General features: G+C 45.9%; 1 protein-coding gene across 3 annotated transcripts in view; it reads right to left on the bottom strand.

Moving 5' to 3' along the window:
* CHD6 (chromodomain helicase DNA binding protein 6) overlaps window positions 1–20,227 on the bottom strand; it is a 156,217-nt gene that overhangs the window by 19,556 nt on the left and 116,434 nt on the right. For all 3 annotated transcript variants that reach the window (XM_058679753.1, XM_058679755.1, XM_058679752.1), the window contains exons 21-30: window positions 18,746–18,948; window positions 17,871–18,070; window positions 16,979–17,138; window positions 15,525–15,614; window positions 14,664–14,767; window positions 12,885–13,014; window positions 11,285–11,345; window positions 3,227–3,287; window positions 2,265–2,481; window positions 684–892 (exon numbers count right to left, since the gene is read on the bottom strand). In XM_058679753.1, coding sequence (XP_058535736.1) covers window positions 684–892; window positions 2,265–2,481; window positions 3,227–3,287; window positions 11,285–11,345; window positions 12,885–13,014; window positions 14,664–14,767; window positions 15,525–15,614; window positions 16,979–17,138; window positions 17,871–18,070; window positions 18,746–18,948 — 1,435 coding nt within the window. The remainder of the gene's footprint in view (window positions 1–683; window positions 893–2,264; window positions 2,482–3,226; window positions 3,288–11,284; window positions 11,346–12,884; window positions 13,015–14,663; window positions 14,768–15,524; window positions 15,615–16,978; window positions 17,139–17,870; window positions 18,071–18,745; window positions 18,949–20,227) is intronic.

The following is a 20,227-nucleotide window of genomic DNA, read 5'->3' as shown; positions in this document are numbered from 1 at the left end:
TAGGGAGGTATAAACAAATTTTAGATTAAGACAAATCTCAACATGACTTACAAAAACCACAAACCCTACGCTTTGGAAATTGTAGTCAATGGTAGTCAGCAGCTTTGTATTTTTTAAATCTGAATTTCTGAATTTTAACTTTCATTTAAGGAGAGAGATTTTACTTTCTGAGGGTAAACTCAACTTAAAAGTTCTTGAAAAAAAAATTTTATTGTTTTTTTTAGAGTGGGCCTTTGGCCTAGTGGCCATGATACTGCTTGGGATACCCAAATCCCATATAAGAACACCTGGGTTCAAGTCTTAGTGCCACTCATAATTACAGCTTCCTGGGAGTGCACACCTGAGGCCGCACTGGGTATATCGCACACGGTTGGGTGCCTGCTACCCAGAGTGGGAGATCTGGGCTGGGTTCCTAGCTCCTGCCTTTGGCCTAACCTAGTCTCAGCTATTGTAGGTAGCTGGGCAGCGAGCCAATGGAAGAGAGCTGAGAACTCCTTGATTCTCAAGTAAATAAAAAGAAAACTGAAAACAAGTTCAGGAACCCCTTAAAAGCCAACTGCCTTTACCTGAGTTCTCGCATCAGGCACTCTACTGGTACAGTTGTCTAAGATAATTGTGCAATGTAAACACCAGCCCGCTCTCCCCTTGCCCTGTCTGGCAACATATTCATGGAGTTTCCTCACCACCATCTTTCCACGCGGGCAGTCGACAGACATTCCGGCACATGGCCACAAAACTGTAGAAATAGTGCTCCAGGCTCTCATCGGACTTCTTGTCCAAGCGCGAAATCATGCGGAACTGGGTCCAGTCAAAGGTTTTTTTTTCTTGATCGTAAATAACACCAAAGGAAGATACTGTTCTGTAAAAGTCAGCTTGCTCTCTTCTAGTCCACCTGGAGATAGATGAGACAGGGAGGGTAAGTTTTTATTTGTTTGTTTAAGAAAAAAATAAAGCTCATAGCTGCTTATTGAGCATATACTATAAAAGCTCATAAGATCAAGAAAGTATATAGAGCTGGTTTGTCTATTTCATTGTTGACTCTTGATTAAGTTAAATTGGGTTGACAGATTTTTTTTTTTTTTTTTTACAACAAACACAACCTGTATTCTAAACAGGTAATTAATCTCCAACTCTCCAGTTCTTTCTGCTGGTATATGCCTATTCCTAAGTCATGTTATGTCTGGAGCCAATATTCTTAGAAATTACCTATTTACTTTCTCTGAGAGGAAATAAAGCTGTTGAAAATACAATATGTATTATCTTATTCATCCCTTTTGTTGACAAAATTAATAGCTAACAGAATTTTAGGGGGCCCTAAACTAGATCATTAAATTCCACCTTTTTCCTCACAGACGAGGAACATGGTACACAAGGGCAGAGCCACTCCCTGGGGGCACACACCCTGGCTCCCCAGCCTGGCTGCCTTTCTTCCTGCTTTACAGGTGGGTGGCCTGCCCATCACAATCATCTTCTATGGGAGACAAAGGTCCTGGTATTTGCATCCTATGAAATGAAGATGACGACTCAGGGAGCTAGACAATTGTGCATCCCACAGTCTGGCGAGGGCCCCCTGGGGACAATACGGTCCATCCCACAAGGAGCCCAGTTAGGAGTGGGGATTGGGATAGACCAGCGGGATGGTGAGAAGCAGGGAAGAAAGGACTCCGGTTGTCTTTGCAGCTATGCAAGCTGGGCAAAATATTTTTCATGAAATAGTCTTCAGAAGGAGAACCAGGGAGTAACTGAATTTGCTATGTGCTATTAATTTAAGAGGAGGTTAGTCAGGAAGGACAGAAAGCTAAAACAAGGCTCAAAGAACACACCTCTGCTGCTATTCGCTGGCGTTGTCATCCCCGACCTATGATGGGTTACAGTACAGAAACTCCTGATACTTCATGCCTTCCTTCTGAGCCTGCATTTTATGATACTTAGCGCCCTCAAAAGCCGACCCAGACTTGCAGCTATCATATGACAGCTTCAATGCACACTACTCCCTTTGTTGCTGAAATACGCCAGTGTGGTGTTTTTAATCTTACACCCAGAAACTGCAGGGGCAGAGGGAAGAGTGTCAAGTTGGACAATCATGACAGTTTAGCAACTGAGAATGATGCTATCGTGGCTGCAGGCTGAGCCTAAAGGCTTCAGGTGGCAACCCAGCCTCACATGGGAATGCAAGCACGTGTGCTGCCCAGCTGTCAGCTTTACCTTTTGTCACCTCTACCCACTGGGCAGCTCAGCGTGCCCTTTAGGCCAGTGGCTTTTACCTCTTCTGGGCATCCTTGTTGATGAGGTCCATTTCTGAGCTTCTCCTGAACATCTCTTCCTGAACCCAGTATCCTTGGTTACCTGGTCCCATAATCTCAGGTCGGCAGAGTTCCTTGCGGTTGCAGCGCTGGTAAATGGTGACCAGACGTCGGAGACGAGCTGTGAGGGCGGACGAGGCTGGCCAGGGTGATTTGTCTGGGTCGGAGCCATCCTGGGCTTCAAACATCAGTGAGGATATTAGCATTTGCCAACAGAGTGAACACAAGGGGGATTGTTTCCTTGACTTGATTTGCAAACAAAGCTGACCTAATACTTACTCAAGTAGCTATTTTAACAATTGGTCTAAGAATTACTCAGCATAATGGGAAGCATTTGCTGTATCTTGCTGTCTCAAATACAGACACATCCTTGTGGGGGCAGAACTAATTTGAGGAGCTTCACTGTAAAGAATAGGAAGGAATAGGCCCCTTTGCTGCCTTTTCCTTATATAAGTAGCAGCTTTTGGGCCCTGCACAATAGCCTAGTGGCTAAAGCCCCACCTTGTATCTCACATGGGGCTGCTTCGTATCCCAACCGCTCCACTTCCCATCCAGCTCCTTGCTTGTGGCCTGGGAAAGCAGTCGAAGATGGCCCAAGGTTTTGGGCCCCTGCACTCATGTGGGCGACCCAGAAGAAGCTCCTGGCTCCTGGCTTTGGATTGGCTCAGCTCTGACCACTGCAGCCACTTGGGGAGTGAATCAGTGGATGGAAGATCTTCCTCTCTGTCTCTCATCCTCTCTGTATATCTGACTGCCCAATAAAAAATAAAACTTTAAAAAAAATAAAGCATAATTCTTTCTTATCTCCCAGAATCCATCCTAAGATACTATCATATATATTTTTTTTAATTCTACATGAACTCCAGAACAATTACAAACTGGGAACCTTATTCTTCTTTGTCTTCAGAAGGACACAGTCTCACCTGTCCGGCTGTCATCCTTCTTTTCACAGAAAGTGCCATCACCTCCGTCACTGGGACTCTCCTGGGGAGAAAGGGGGCATAGCTTCAGCAGAGCTGCAGCCCGGCCATCACCCCAGGGCAGGCCTGTGCAGGAGACGCTGCCCGTCGGGGAGCACCTCGCACACGCAGACAGCGGCTCAGGGATCTGGAGAGCGAGGGAGCTGTTTATTTTAAAGCAAGTGTTTGGCTTCCCACAGAATGTCTCTGCCTTCGCAGAGCCAGGAGTGATGGCCTGGCAGACTCTCTGCCCCTCTCCCCTGGCAATCACATTTCACAAACACCACTTCAGCTATGAATTTAAGTATTGGCTTTATCATCACCACTTGCATCTTAACACTGTCATCTCACCAAGGCTGTCTCTGCATTTTCTTTTCTGTGCGTGTGTGTTCTGTTATAAACAAGTATCACACTCATGTTCTTATGGTTTGCTTCCTTCAAAGCAACAGACTCTATTTTCATAAAACATGACTGCTCCAGACATGAGACCTGATGGTGCAACACCCCAGGAATTTAAAATTAAAATCATGACTTGAGGCTCTAAGTGAATCTGGAGTAACCGTCATGGGTGCGGAGCTTCTGTAGTCGGCGTACCTGTCAGCCACTCTAACGGCTTCCTTCAGAAACCCTCTGTTGGTGTCAGGAGCAGAAAGCGCCTTCTTCTGCCATGCACGCAGGAAGTGGGGGGAGGGAGAGATTGTGCTATTTCTTTGATTTGCACACCAGTCTCCATATTTTTTTTTTTAACTTATTGTGCTTTGAATAGCACCTTTTGCTCTCTGAATGACAGCCCAGAACCATCTTGGGATTTTAAGACCTTGCCATTTAGAAGAGAGGCAGAGACAACAAGGCTCACCACACAGTGGCCTACAGGTGCTTTTACTTTGCTCTCACTCTGAAAGAGAATGGGGCTCCCATGCTTAAACCCGGAGAAAAGGTAACAACACACAGCAGTAACTGCATGTGGCCTCACGTCCAAGATACTGACTGCATGGTCATTTACAGAAAGTGTATGCTGCCCTCGAACACGTAACAAAGGAGATCAGAATCTGGAAACAGGAGGAGCAGGCAGACACCTACAACTTCTAGTAGGTAAAATTCCAAACACTCTCCCATTGGAGAGCCTCACAGAAAACTCTGAGAGCATAAAGAGGAATGTGAGCTTCCTGAGTGATGGTGGGCCCGGCACAGTAGCCTAGCGGCTAAAGTCCTCGCCTTGAACATGCCTTGATCCCATATGGGTGCTGATTCTAATCTCGGCGGCCCTGCTTCCCATCCAGCTCCCTGCTTGTGGCCTTGGAAAGCTGCAGAGGATGGCTCAAAGCCTTGGGAACCTGTACCCGTGTGGGAGACCTGGAAGAGGCTCCTGGCTTTGGATTGGCTCAGCTCTGGCCATTGTGACCTCTTGGGGAGTGAATCATCAGATGGAAGATCTTCCTGTCTGTATATCTGACTTTCCAATAAATAAGTAAATCTCAAAAAAACAAACAGAATACAGATGGCAACTACTACTGAGAGCCTATATTAAGCATTGTGAAAAACGCTGTACACACCTTATCTGATACAGTTATCAGAACTGTCTCATGAGGTAGAAATCAGGACTATCCTCATTTCAGATACATAAAATAAGCCCTAGAAAAGTTTAGCAACTTGTCCAAGACCACACAACTAGCAAGTGACAGAGGTGGGACTGAAATTTGAGCATCAACACTTTCAACCACTTAACCACCTAACTATAACAGTAACACAGCCCCAGCCAAGAATCAGTTCTAGGGCCCAGCGCCATGGCCTAGTGGCTAAAGTCCTCACCTTGAATGTGCTGGGATCCCATATGGGTGCCAGTTTGAATTCTGGCGGCTCTGCTTCTCCTCCAGGTCCCTGCTTGTGGCCTGGGAAAGCAGTGGAGGACGGCCCAAAGCCTTGGGACCCTGCACCCGTGTGGGAGACCTGGAAGAGCTCCTGGCTCCTGGCTTCGGATCGGTGCAGCTCTGGGCACTGTGGTGCTTGGGGAGTGAATCTTCGGACAGAAGATCTTCCTCTCTGTATATATCTGACTTTGCAATAAAAAAAATCTTAAAAAAAACCCCACCCAAACCCAAAAACCTCTTGGGTAGGATGCTTAGAGCATGCCCCACCATCAGGGACCCTGGGATGGTTGGGAGGCTGGGTGTGGCTTCTCCCACCAAAAACAAAAGAGAAACAAAAAACAAACAAAACAAACCAAGAATCAGTTCTGGGGAGCACTCAGTAATCAACCTCTCTCTGTTTGGCCACAAGCACTTCCCTGCCCCCACATGTCCACAAAGAGTGGAAGCCCCAGGCTGATCTACTGCACGTTATTCTCAAGTGACATCTAAATATCCACTGTACCTTGTCCCACTATTCAGGTAACTATAGGTAGCTAACAGACAAACAAAACCCAATCTATGCCTTAAATTATTTCCCCGATTTTCTGAAAAATCCCTGCAGTACCTGAAGATCATCTGAATGCCCAAATTTATGAGCAGAGACATTTCAAGTGAACACAGGTCATTAGACGTGGGTGATGGGCCCTGGAGCTATCACTTTTTTTCTTCTATAGGAACAGGGTTTCCCCCTTTCCCCTCTCCCTATTGTCCAGTGTATTTTACAATGATAGAGTCCTGCAGCTGTAGTCTTGACTCCAGCCTGCTGCTCCTCACGTGTGTCATGACACTAGGTATAAGCAATGGTACAATGTACTGACTGCTGACATGCGCATCATCACAGCCCAAATCCACAGGTGCATGTCCCCAGGCAGGGTGAGGCAAGCACAACAGGGGGGAGCTTCCCTCTCCATTCACCTACTGCTCTCTGCTGGTGTTTAGTTAGTCCATACAAAAAGCGACAGTTGAAACTGAAGTAGGGAAAATGTTTGGGGTTAAGGACTGCCTTCTGCTGTATTCTGCCCTCTCTTAGAAGCACTCTGCTGTCTGGAAATGACAGCATACGGAAGATCTTGTTCCTCAGATGGTGGAGTTTTCGTCAACTGTCCAAGTAATGTGAATATGTGATGGCTCTGGGTCACAGGACTTGAAAGGTCCTTGACCCAAGAAGTTCATGCATCTCAACTGTCACAGTTGAGTGTTTAGGACGAATCAATCTAGAGAAATGTTTACCTAAGAAGAGGTTCATGAATCAACCATGTCCAGTGAGGCCCCAGACACTGCTGGCAACACAAGGTGGACAAGACACGTAACTCATTTGCATTATCCAGTGCCTCCACCTTGGGACACACAACGTTTGGAGTCCGAGAGATGACTGCTGTCTGGCCTCGGACAACTTGTTTCCATCTCTCTCCAGCTCATTCCTTCATTCATGAAATGGGTAATTGTGGGACACAAATGAGCAGCTGTACGTAAAGGACATAACCAAAGCAGGTGCCAATCAGAATTAGCTGGAGCTCAGGAAATGCTGACAGCTCCAGCTATTAGACCTCTACCCGGTATACTTCTATCCTCAGGCTCAAATGTGTGCCAAGGCAGCAGGAACAACAAAGTCTTTTGAACAGGTAAGCTACCAGACATGACGTTGAGTACTATATATGCATTTTTTCATCTAGTTACCCTCACAAGCCATTTTAGATAGGAGGAACTGCAGAAGAGGGAGACTGAAAATGTTGACCAAGATTACTCTAAGTCTGTTAAGTGATGAAGATGGAACCCAGACCCAGAGCCCTCTTGCCGTGCAGTCTTCCATGGTAGATGAGGAAACACTGCACTAACTCAAAAACACAGTCACTAAAAGCCACCGGACTCTGTGTCCACGGCTGGGGCAGCAGGACTCGCTGCCTCGGACTCTGCCCACGGCTGGGGCAGCAGGATTCGCTGCCTCGGACTCTGTGCCCACGGCTGGGGCAGCAGGATTCGCTGCCTCGGACTCTGAGCCCACGGCTGGGGCAGCAGGATTCGCTGCCTTGGACTCTGTGCCCACGGCTGGGGCAGCAGGACTCGCTGCCTCGGACTCTGCCCACGGCTGGGGCAGCAGGACTCGCTGCCTTATCTGAAATCAGGTCTAGTTAGCTTGCTTGTGACTGTCCTTCAGGCCTGGTGCTTTCCCTAAGTGGTTTAGCAGTGAATGGGGTTGTGGCAGGGGCAGGATGGACCTTGTTTGGACCTGTAGACACAGGGAATTTCTTCCACGTTTTTATAAAACCACAGAATCAATGCCACAGAAGACTCATCTTCTTATATTTAGCCAGAGAGCACCCCTTGAGGGTTAAGAATTATACTAGGCCACAATAGATGGTATCCTCATCTTTCTAGGGCCTAGTCTGGTGGTTGTGAGAAACAGTGGCCACACAGTGTGCCCAGCGGTCTCAAACACAGCAGGAAAACAAGCAAGAATTATTAACTCTGCCAGAGCCAAACTGGGTAGAAGACATCCATGGGGTGACTTCAGGGCTAAATACTGAGATACCCACGAGTTTGCCGAGAGGAAAACACAAGTGCTGTCTATGTAGAGGTAACATGATGTACAAAAGCAGAACCGAGTAAAAAGACACTACACTATGGCTTTCATTTTGCAGGAAAATCAAGCATCCCACTCTTACAAAATCTCCATTTAGGAAGTAGATACACACAAAATTCAGGAGTTTTATAAAGGAAAGGTGGCAGGATTTAGAAAAAGATGTGAGCAAAGGAGACAATGCTTTTGCGTCCTCTGGCTTAAAATTATTTATTTGAAAGTGGCGACGGGGGGCGGGGGAGGGAAACATGTAGTGTTAGAAGGGAAGGGAGAGAGAAACGGAGACACAGTTCAGGTCCAGCTTCCTGTAACTGCACACCCTGAGAAGTAACAGGTCCCCGCCAACCCTACGGGAGTCCTGGACTGAGTTCCCAGCTCCTGGTTTAGGCCCGACCCAGTCCTGGCTATTGCAGGAACTTAGAACATCACCCAGTAAGTGGAAGATCCTTCTCTTTCCTCTCTCCCTCTCCTTTATTTCCCTCTCCTTGCACCCAGCTAGGAGGCAGATTTCTGGTTCAGAATCAGGAAGCATCCATTTCAACAAGGCAATGGACTCCCTTGCAAGGTGTCATATGCCTCTTTGAAAGTCCCTAACCTGCCTGGAATAACACTGCTGGTGCTTTCTGCACATAGGGAATAGCCCCCCGAGACTCCCCTCCAGTGTGTGCTTATGATCTATCAACCCTATGAATCTGCTTTCTGTTAGACGGTTTCCTTTCCACGTCCAGGTCTGTTTAATCCAGGGGAACCCATCAACAGGCCCTCAACACATGCTTCTTGAACTTTGCCTACTGAGAACACAGCTACGAGAAGGAAGCACCCAGCCAGTGACTTCTGCACAGGAGGAACAGGAGGGAAGTAGGGGTGAGGCAGTGGGCTTGGCTCAGATGGTGGCCACCCCACTAGCACATGTTGCTTTAGCATGGACACTAGAAGTCAAGATGAATCTGGTTTTAATCTGTCCACCTCAAAATCTGGGAAACGCCCCTCCCCATTCTATCTGCTTTTGATTACATTCTATAGACAAGGCTTTAAAGATTGAAGGAGAAAAATACAAAATATTTGAATTTTGTGAATAAAACCAAAATTAGTCCCAGTAATCCTACTATAAGGAAACTGATGCTATTGGTCCCAATTCCACCGTCATTCCTTTGGCGCTACGGTGACTGTCAGGTTAAGTATGTGGAACATTAAGTGAACAGCTTCCAGAGCCAAGAATGTAGCAGGACACTGGCTGCCTTTCCACAGGGGCTGTGGAAAGGGGGGACAAAGAACATATTTCTTCCCCTGAAATATTTCCTGTTTTCTTGACTATGAAAAGAGCACCTGACTAGAAAAAACGGCAAATAATTTCTAGTTTGAACTTGGTTATCTACTGGCTCTGAGAATTTAATGTCCAGTGAGCTAAACTCCTCAGTAGACAAAATGAGGACAATGGTATCTTAAGGACAATGATATCTGACATTCATGGCATGCAGGTGAGGAGCAAATTCCATTAAAAACAAGCTCTGGGCAGACTGAAGAGCAGAAATAGCCATTTAAACCAGGGACTGGAGAGGCAGTCAGGGCGCCAGGACTTCCATCTTAGACAGGGGACACGGAGCCCTGCCACAGCCCTGCCACACACAATGGAACTTTCTATCTGCCCAGGAGTAATGAAAAACACATCTTCAGGCATTAACAGGAGCAAACTGGGAGTTCCCTCTGCTCCCTCTGCTATACTGGCACAGAGGAGTTCAGAAAGGCAGAACAGAATGCCTAATGAGACCCAGTGTCTCACAACCTAACACCTCAATATGTCTTAATCAAAAGTCATGTATATCAAGAACCAGGAAGACTGCAAACTGAATGAAGAAAGAAAATCAATACATGGCAATGCTGAAAAGATGAACAACCTGATACAGAAATTGAAAGCAGTAACCAACATCAATCCAAACCTGCCTACCATAAAGGAAGACAGTAAATTCCAGCAAAGAGAAAGACTCAAAGAACCAAATGGAAATCTTATTGATTTATGAAAATCAAAGATATCAAAAAAAGGGGAGATAAATACAGACCAGAATTCCTTATGAATACAGAAACAGAAAACACTAGCAAAGAGAATTTGATAATCTATAAAACTAATTATACATCATGACCAAGGGGCATGTAAGCCATTCCCTGGTTTAATATTTGAGTCAACATAAGGTATTATATTACGTCTAAATAAGAAGTCACATGGGTGGGAGGGTTTGGGGAGGGGTGGGGAGAATCCCAGTACCTATGAAACTGTGTCACATAATACAATGTAATTAATGAATTTAAAATAAAATTAAAAAAAAAAAAAAAAAAAAAAGAAGTAAGAAAAAAAAAAAAAAAGAAGTCACATGGTTATACCAATTGCGCAAAAATGTGTGACAAAAAAATTCAACATTCATTCATGACAAAAGCCTTCAGAAATCTAGCAAAATAACAGAACACATTTTATCTTTGATAAGGAGGATTTACAAAAGCCTATGGCCAACATTATAGCTAATTTTGAAAGACTTAATGTCTTCCTGATAATAGAAGGATTGAGGCAAGGAAGTCTGTTCTCACCTCGCTTCAACTCAGAACTAGAAGTCTGAATTGCTGCCATAAAGCAAGAAGTGGACATCAGAGGTATACAAATCAGCAGGGAAGAGATGTGCCTCTGCATGTGACATGACTGTTAACCCAAGACCCTTAAGTGAATCTGATAAGTTTGTAGGATATAAGATAATTTTTAAAACTGTATTTCTGTATACTAGCAATGAACATGTGAAAAACAGAGCTAAAATACTTCATTTACAATTACTCCAAATCATGTGAAACATTAAGGTATGACTCTAACACACGCAGCACTTACACACGGAAAAGATGTTGTTGGAATAAGGCAGGAACAGATAGATATACACAGTAAGTTAATATGGTAACGACTCAATACAGTGAGAATATCAATTCTCCCTAAAGTGATTTAAAGATTAAATTCTTATTAAAATCCAAGCAGGAGTTTAGTAGATATAAACAGGATAGCATTTTAACATTTACATGGAACAAGAACAAGAAAAAATAAAAAACAATGTTGAGTCAGAACCAAAGCAGGGGTTGTCAATTCTGCTTTGCAGGCTGTGCAGAACCCACAAGCAGTCAGGTATCCGCAACCGACTGCGCTCTCGACAGAGGAACAAACAGGGACAGAGAACCCATAAGCAGTCAGACATTCCCAACTCACTTTTTGACAAATGTCTGCTGCTCGGCGTGTACAAGGACTTGGATATCAACAGATTTAAATAAATAAATAAAAGAATCATGATCTATTTTTCTACACTTATGTTAAAAATGGGTCACAGACTTGTATGTGAAACTAACAGAACATACAGGAATACAACACAGTGTGTATGTTTGAATTTTTCATAAGAAAACGCTGGGGAATTGTGGAATGCAAGTGCAGCAATGCAAACGTGTTCCTGAGACAGCCACCAAGATGGCAAGCTCTCTCTGGACATGCAACATGGTGTAACTGCACCGGTCACTCACCGTTTGTTTCTGGAGGCCATCTAACTTGTCCTCAGTATTTTCTTCTTTCTCCAGGTTGCCTCTAAATAAAAATTTAGAAAAAAAAATTAAAGCATCACATACTGCTTAAGAGTCACTCAAATTCTTTTTCCCCTTCCTTCGTCCTGTTTCAGGAAGACACTGAGAATGGGAGATACTATTGCCAAAAAGTGCCATTTCTTGTACAGGCAAGAAGGACCCCACTCCTTGACACAGCTTGGGCTCCACCTTCATGATATCCTCGGGCCAGATTCAGAGGCCAGCTACTGAACAACACTTGCAAGCACAAGCGTAGTAACTGACCATTCAGGGTTGCCTGAGTATGTGAAGGAACAGGCTGCAGTGAAGGCTGCATGAATTGAGAACTGCTGCACCAACCCCAGACCCCAGACCCCAGACCCCAGACCTCAGGGGTTCTCCCCATAAGCACTTACATCTGGTAGCAGTGACCTCTCTGTAAGGGATCTCGGCCGGCACTGCTGAGAAGGGCATTCTGGTCTCTATATCCCTGGATGCCTGCTGCTAGCTTAGCTGCCTAATATTCATGGTCTCTCTTGCGACCTTATCTATTGCCGATGCCTGTTCTTCATGACTCCTATTAAAACAAGAATCTGAAATATTCCTGTTCTGGCTTCTTATCCTCACTGCTTAGCCACAGAGAGAGCTGTCGACTCACAAAAACAGCAGCTTTGTCTGCCATAGTCAGGCACCTCCTCCAGGCAGTTTGCTTGAAACAGTGAATGTCAGGTCAGGATCACCAGTCATCTGGGGTTTTTGTTAACATCTCTCAGGATGCATCTATTTTACCTGTCCACAGGAAACACCTCTGGGGCACAGAGTATTACGGCAGTTAAAGTGTTTACCAGGGCTCAAGGACAGTGGAAAATACACCTTATGCCTTTCTCAGCCTTAGCAGATGGGCTGGGGCTCCTGGCACTGCCATAATCATATCCAAGCCTGGTAACAGTTCCAGGCAAGACAAAAACAGTATTTGCTATTTCAGGGAGGGTAGGGAAGGGAACTAAGCAAAAAAGCTGAGATAGATTTCATATTTTCCAAAAATGTATGTATTGTGGAGAACTATAGTTCATCTATTTTTCTTGTGGGACTATGCTGGCAGTAAATAAAACTCAGCCCAAATGGATGATCCTTCCGTAAGTTTCTGCATACACCCAAGCTTAGCTGGAAATGCCAATGTCCATCAAGCAGCAGCTCCTAAATCCAGCTGACTATAGATCAGGCAATCCTGAAATAAAACTGGAATTTCATCTGTACTTGCTGTGTCACTGCCTAGCTTTCTGCCAGGCGTGAGAGGTCAGAACTCAAGAAACCTTGACCAGACAGGAGACAAGCCTGGTGAAAAAGCTGGGTAGGATGGTGGGCCACCTGGGGACCCCAGGAACTGGCATTTGGTTTGAAGGGCTAAGAAGGCAAGGAGAGGCCTGAAGCCAGGAGGGTGTAACCAGAGTAACGATTAGGGAAGGCTGTGGCATGCGACAGGTGTAAGGGAGAAACCACACACTGAGGAAGAGACAGGAAGGTGACATGACATCACATGGGGTCACCCTGTGTGGCACCTCACCTGTCGGGGATGTCGGTGGGGCCATCTGTGACACCCTGCTCTGCAGAAAGCGACTTCTCATCTGGCATCCCGACTTTCTCCAGAAAGCAGAGCGCTGGGTCTGCTCGCATGGCATTGTACCTCTCATAACCTGACCAGGAGTAACGAGAAACAGAAGCCACGTCAGAACTCCGAAACCTACCTTGGGCCTCAGATTGTTGTCACTTGTTTCCCTTGTTAAGTAAAAATCAAACTAAAACAAAGCAAAGGAAACCTTTCTTTAAGATTAATCAAATCCTGCAGGGCAGACTCCTGAACAGCATTGGGTCAACCTGAAAGTGAATGCAAATACTGTGTCTAGAAAAAAACAACAACAGAATGTAATTCTTACTAGTTTTCTGTTGTTGGACACCAAATGAAATTAAACAAGCTGGTTTTCACTTCTTCCCAGCCTCGACTCTGGACCCCTTGTAATGTTCAGAACAGAATATTCTCCTATAGTCCTATATCACCATGTGATAGCAGAAAGGAAATTTAAGTGGTTGGTGCTGTGGCATAGTAGGTTGATCTTCAACCTGAGATGTTGCTATCTTATCTGGAGGTTAGTTCAAATTGCAGCTGCTCCACTCTCCATCCAGATCCCATTAATGTGCCTGGGAAAGCAGCAGAAGTTGGCCCAACATTTTGGGCTCCTGTATCCACGTGGAAGATCTGAAGAAAGTTTCCCGGCTCCTGACATTGGACTGGCCCAGCTCTGGACACTGCGGTGATTTGGGGAGTGAATTAGTGGCTGCAATGTCTCTGTCTCTCCCCATCTCTTACTTTGCCTTTCAAATAAATAAACAAATCTTTTAAGGAAAAAAAAAAAGAGAGAGAGAGAGGTTGAAAAAGCGGTGGCTGCAAGGGCTGAGGGTTACTATGGTTGCCTATAGACTGAGGTGACCCTGTGCCTCTGTCCTCACAGAGTTACAGCCAAAGCCCAGCCCGTACTGCCCGGGGGCTTTAGAACTGTTCTTTATGCCCTCAAGGACAATAGAGACCTTAAAAGAGAAGCAAAACAACCTTTCTTTTTTTCTTTTAAGTTTGATTGACTGTGTGTGTGAGTATCTGGCACATTTTTCTTTTTTTATTTTACTGAATCTGATGCAATCTCATAATGACACAGGATTTGGCTCAGAAATGATCTATCTACTAAGTGAGCTTGGGGAGAACTATCTCATGATCCTCAAAGCCCTCCATATTGGTCCTTGCAAAACTTTTTAGATTTATTTATTTTTATTGGAAAGAAAGATTTACAGAGAGGAGAGACTGGAGCAACTCCCTGCTTGGTGCTGTGGTGTTATGGAATGGGTGTACATTTGAAGTCTCAGCAGCATGGCAGATCTACAATGGTCTCAGAATTCTACATGTATGTGAAATGCTCAAGTAAAGAACTTTGTTTTGTTGTTCATTTATTCTTTCACTCAGGAAAAACTGGGTGCCTACTATAGGCCAGGCAGTAGGCCAGACATTGGGATTTCAAGAATGAACGAGACGGACAGACCCAGACACAGATAAGTGAAGAAGATACACATTGGGTGAGTCTCTGATAGCCTGAGCTGCCCTTTAGCAACTCCTCAAAAACATGTTCACAGTATCACCATGTTCACTTATCCATCCGGTCAGGATGTGAGGTGGAGGTGAGGCTCCACTTTCTGAGGACTCTGGAATTTTGCAGGAATACACACAGCTGCCTCCCAGCGCCTCAGCTCATGTTTCCTGGGAAACTTCCAAAGGGAAAACATTCACTGAAAGACGCACCATGCTTGAATACGCCAATGAGAAGAGATTTATCAGCCTCTGCGTCCCACCAGTCCACGGGGATCTCCATGTAGTCAATGTCGGGCAGCAGCACATCCAGTTCCCTGTGAAAAGAAGGGCGTGGACTCAGGGAACCTTCAGCACAGACACAAAACAACATAAAACACCAATGACCCAAGCTGGGTACTGTGCCACATTCCCAACCGTATATTGAGATGCTAAAGGAACAACGAAACAACTCAGAAAGCTGTGGGCTAATGTTTTTCAACTTGGGAGCCCTGAGCACACACACTCAATTCCTGAACTACACACTGCACAGACGGTGAGTCTTAAACAACTGTTTGGAGAACTCATTCTCAGCTGGTCCAGGGTAGGGCCCTGGAATCTACACATACAAGGCAGCTCTGGTGTGTTCCTTGGGTTGGGTCATGTGAAGGTAGAACTTCCCCCACCCACCGGCCCAGGCTGGTGAATTCATTCATGGCTGAATGCTAAATTCCCAATGCCTAAATTGTCTTGATTCAACACACACATCTCAAGCATTGTCTGGAGAACGAGACAGTCTGCACTTGTACAGACAGGGGCATGAAGACATAAAGACAGCCTTTTTGGAGAACAATGTTACAACAGGTGCATCTCCTGGCAGGGAGGGTAAGGTTGAAATGAAAAACTCACCAAAGCTGCGTTCCTAAGAACCATCATCATCCCTACTCTTAACACTTGGAAACTGGTTCCAGCTGGGCGTGGCACAGGGGTGCTGGAGGGAACTGAGCCTAAGGGACAGTGAAGCTTGTCCGGCTCCACGAAGCAGCACACTGAGCCAGTCCTTCATCACCACCAGCTGAGCCTGATCTGCGTTACCTGGCAGGAGTTCCTTCAAACGCTTTATCAGCTGCTTCCCCCAGTATTTCGGCTTTTAGGTAGTAGAGCATCCGTACTCGCAAGAGTACCCTAGAGAGGGGGCACACATTGATACAAACACATTAGAACCCACGTCGGATTGAACCACATTCCCAAGATAGCACAGAGAAATTTGGGCACTCAAGTTTAGTGAGCTGAGGCTATCAATGAGTGTACTTTGTGGGTTGGCAAATGAAGAGATGTTTATTTTAGTGTAAAAATATTTTGAAATCCTTGCATACTTTTTTAAAAAAACATGCATTTTCCCTGTTTTTTTTTTTTTTAAAGATCCTTTGTGTGTGTGTAATTTTATTAAACACTTTAGGCTGAAATAAACTTCCTATTTCATTCTAGTTCTTCCATAAAACTATTGAAGATCCTGAGACAGCACCAGAAACACAAAACATTATGTAGCCATGGTAGACATTGCGATCACCAGCATTTTGCACAACATGGCCACACATCCCCATCACCCGTGAGATCATTCTGTAAACCATGGACAGACAGTGCTCTTTCTGAGCTTTTCACGGGGCCACAGTGACCTCAGGCAGAACTGACGTTCAAGAGGCGTGGCTGTTGGATTACAAGTTGTTGAAGAATGAGTAACATGGAATGTTGGAGCTTTCCAACTGTCTCACTTAAAAGGCAAGTATCGGCTTTTCATGAAAATCTGTCCTCTCTGTCAGGGTATTCAATCACTTGATTCTGCAGGGTCATACTCAATGTTAACTGGAGCGCAATTAACACTGAAGACAAAGCAGTTAAGTCAGTATTGCATGGGTAACCGTTATGTGCCCTGCACCATGCTGGGTGCTCTGAGGTATACAGCAAAGTACACAACCCAGCTCTGTTCTTGAGAAGTTTATAATGATCTGGTTGTGAAAGGAGATCACCTGTGAAGAGAGTGAGCCCACAAAAGAGGACCCCAGCAGGCTCATGTGTGCAAAACAGGGTGAAGGAAGGGTAGACACACAGAGAGGATGCTTCACACACACACACACACACACACATCCCAAAGTAAAATAAAAACAAAAATAAAAAGCAAAACCAAATTGAAGGCCATGAGTGGGAACAGCAAATTGGAAGAAAAAGTAACGTGGTGTAGGGAGCTGAAAGTAGAGGCTGCTGAGGCCAGTGTTCTGCCCTTGCTAATGTGACCTGAATTGGAAGTCCTCAGAGGTACAGAAGGCAGAGGTAGAAAGGACAGGGTCTGTGGGAGAGAGACAGTGATAATGGAGACATGGGATCTCTAGCTTGAGTGAATTCTGCCTCAGCTGTGATCACATTGCACAGCCTGGTTTCTAAGACTTTGCATGGTACGCAGAACAGGAGCATGAAGCTGCCTCCTTGTGGGGCTTCCAGGAGTCTGTAGAGCCTGAGTGGGGTGGCCCTCGGGTTGGCATGGGCACACTCACTTGTTGCAGTGTTGTTTGAGGTGTTTCTTGTAGCCGTCATCATGCAGGACCACCTCGGGGTTGCACGTGGCCAGCCAGTCTGCATTCTTCAGCTCTGGGAGCAGCAGCTGGTTCTTTGTCTTCTTCCCCTTCCTCCCTCTAGGGACAGGGGCAGACAACCCTAAAACAGAAAGCAGTGTAAGACATGTGGATGAGCCCAAGGAGCTTGAACATCAGTGTTAGAACACGGTTAGGCTGGGTTGTAAAGATCAGTCAGACCACATCCACCCCAGGACTGTAGAGTCAGTCAGTATCCATGAAAGGCATAATGAAGCCTGGCTTATAATCTAGCTGGAGAAAAAAAAAAAAAAAAAGAATACTTGACCTGAAACCTGAAGGGGAACTCTGAACAGATCCTGGGAATAACAACAGCACTAGAAGCGGCACAGACAGAAGCAGTACAGTGTGAATGCAAAAGGCAAGTCACAGAGCACAAGGCCTAAGTTCCCCATAAGAAGATTTCCTATGCGACTCAAGGCAGTGGACAAGCCTGGTGTGTGGGAAACTTCAGAAAGGTCTACCTGCACTTAAGATATGACAAATAACCCTGGATGACTGTACGAGAGAATGGAAAACATCACCCTTTTCCATAGCTAATGCTCTGGAATATATGACTAGCTTTCAAAAAAGTTCATGAAAAATGCCTATTATGAAAAACTTATGCATGCATCTCAAAAATTATTTGCACATAAATAAACTTATTTTTTAATTCCATTTTTCCAGAAAACTCCTGAAGTCCCCTAATCACTGAGAAAAGAATCCCCCAAAAGCACAGCACATGGACTCACGCAGGAAGAGGGAACAAAAGTACCTGAGAGCTGTGCGTCCCACTTACGGCCCTTCCGCCTCTCACCTGAATGGTTCTGGAGGGTCTGGGCCTGCCCATCTTTGGTGGGTGTGATCAGTTCCCAAATGAAACTCTTGATCTTCTCATCCCCCTTATAATGCTTGACACAGTACACCAGCAGGGCACGGCAAATCATCTCCATGTCCTTCTCGTTCAGATGCCACTTGAATCGTCCGTGAGTCAGGATGTCCTTCCAACGACCCCAACTGACAGTGGAAATACAGAGGGTGTTGGGAGGCAGAAGGGCCATGCATGCACTCTCCAAGCAGTAGGCCCAACCAGAGCCAGGGAAGCTTGTCTTCTGTTGGGTCTATTGATCAACCCCAAGACTTGGCCCTGAAAGGCTTCTGAGGACCACGTGACTGTAGTAACAACAAATGTCACTAAAGTGGACCCTGGACTGCAAGACCTTCATGTGGTCTCTAGAACGCCAAAAGTCAGGGATTAAACCACTGGAAGCAAGGAACCCATTTAGAAGTAAAACAGAATCCAGTTGCAGGATTCAAAAAAGCGATGGTGAGCTCAACAAATGTTGAAACTTGTGTATTTACCAGAGCCAGAGCCGTGTAAGCATCATGCCTTGACTGAAACATCTGTTGTGCTGGCTCCTTACATATCCACAGGGGAGAAAAAGCAGGAAATCAGTCCCAGGAAACAAATTCATCCCGGATATTTGCTGTAACCAAGCATGAGGAAACCAGGGCATGTCTATGCTGTGGCTGAGGGGGGTTCTGGGCAGAGCGCTTAGTTCTCTCTAGTGCCAGAAATCCTCGTCAGCCAGGAATTCTAGAGGGGATTGGAGAGGCACACTGGGCAAACCTCAGGGACTGAAAAACAAAGCGGCAGAGAGAAACACAGAACCAAGCAGAGTTAATACCCACCCAAAGATGAGCAGGTTCTTCTCCACCCGGAAGCACTCGGCTCGGAGGTAGCGCCTGGCTTTGTCATTGAGGCGCCTGGATCTCGTGGGCCTTTCATCTGAGTCACTGTCCAGCTCTGAGAACTCCATGAGCTCATCCTCCTCAAACGAGTTGTAGTGTTTGGTCTGCTTTCTCACACGAGGGCGGTCGATCACTAAACTTTCCTACAAATGGAGAGGACTGTTGGGGAGAAGGCCCCTCTTTTCTTCACAGCGTTACAAACACACCCTGTTGCCACTCTCCAGGACACAGACAGGAAAGGACCACACCTCTGTCTCACCCTTCAGCAGGAAAGGTCTCTGTGGCTTATGTGCTGCCTCTGCGACCACAGGACAAGCAGGGGGATTCTCTGGAACTTGCTCAAGCTGGCATATTGCCTGACCCCCAACGCCTCCCACCACCATCTGCTGTTCCTGAAGTCATCCTAACAGGAATACGGGCAAGCAAAGCCCCCCATGCCCAAAATGGCAATTTGCTCTTGCCAAGAAAGACTGGGTTGGGAAGTCCCAGCTGTTCTGCCCAGCATGCAGGCAGCAGTCTGTGCTCTGGGGCCACATGGGTCAGAAAATTCCATCTGCTCAGCAACTTTCTGAAGACAAACATGCATGCCCGCTGCTTCATTTATCTGCCTTCTGCTGGGACTATCCACCAACCTTTTTCTTTTTGCTAACAATACAATCCTTCACTCAGTAACCTTATTCATTCTAGTGGCTCCCCTGGCCACATTCACCGCTTCTTTTCTAGTGTTCTTATTCCTTCTCCTTACACCTCCTCCAAAAGGCACCCTAAACTCCCGACTATTCCCACATAGCCCAGACAACTGATTTCTAATGCTATCCCTACTGCAGTTACTTCGCTTCCCACCTTGCAATGCTCCAGCTGCTGCTTAATGCCTGCAGAGCCAGAGCTCGCGCTGCCCCTCCTCTCACCCACTGCCTGGCACACAGGACTTCTTGACTGTGATGCTTTAAAACACTCAAGACAGGTTACTAAGCGGAGGGGTGGGGTGGGTGGGTGAGTGTTGCAGAATCTTTTTAAAACAGGAAAAACAACACTGCTACTTGGGCAAGAGGCTGGATTTACCAACATTTGGAGGTGCCACAGGTGCTGGGCTTTGACTTGTCTCCTGAGTTTTTCCCAGAGCAGACCCAGCTTAAAGGGCTGCTTGCAGTGGGCGAGGCACTGATCCGAGTGTCATTCACAAATGCTACCTTGCAGCCTCTGGCGCAGCCTTGGCCACTGCTCCTCTCCCCTGTCTCAGGGAGGTCAGGCATCTTGCTCAAAGGCACACTCCAGTTTCACCCGAAGCCCACTGTTTTGTTTTGTTTTGTTTTTTTAATGTTCAGAAATAGGAAAACTTGAGACACTGAAACAATGGAGTAAAGCCAACAAGCTTTCCTGACATGCTCTGTCTCTTCCTATCATCAGTGACAGGTGAGGTTT

The sequence above is a fragment of the Ochotona princeps genome, chromosome 22, assembly GCF_030435755.1.
Source record: "Ochotona princeps isolate mOchPri1 chromosome 22, mOchPri1.hap1, whole genome shotgun sequence".
Classification (NCBI taxonomy): domain Eukaryota; kingdom Metazoa; phylum Chordata; class Mammalia; order Lagomorpha; family Ochotonidae; genus Ochotona; species Ochotona princeps.
This window is presented reverse-complemented; position numbering and strand designations above follow the sequence as displayed.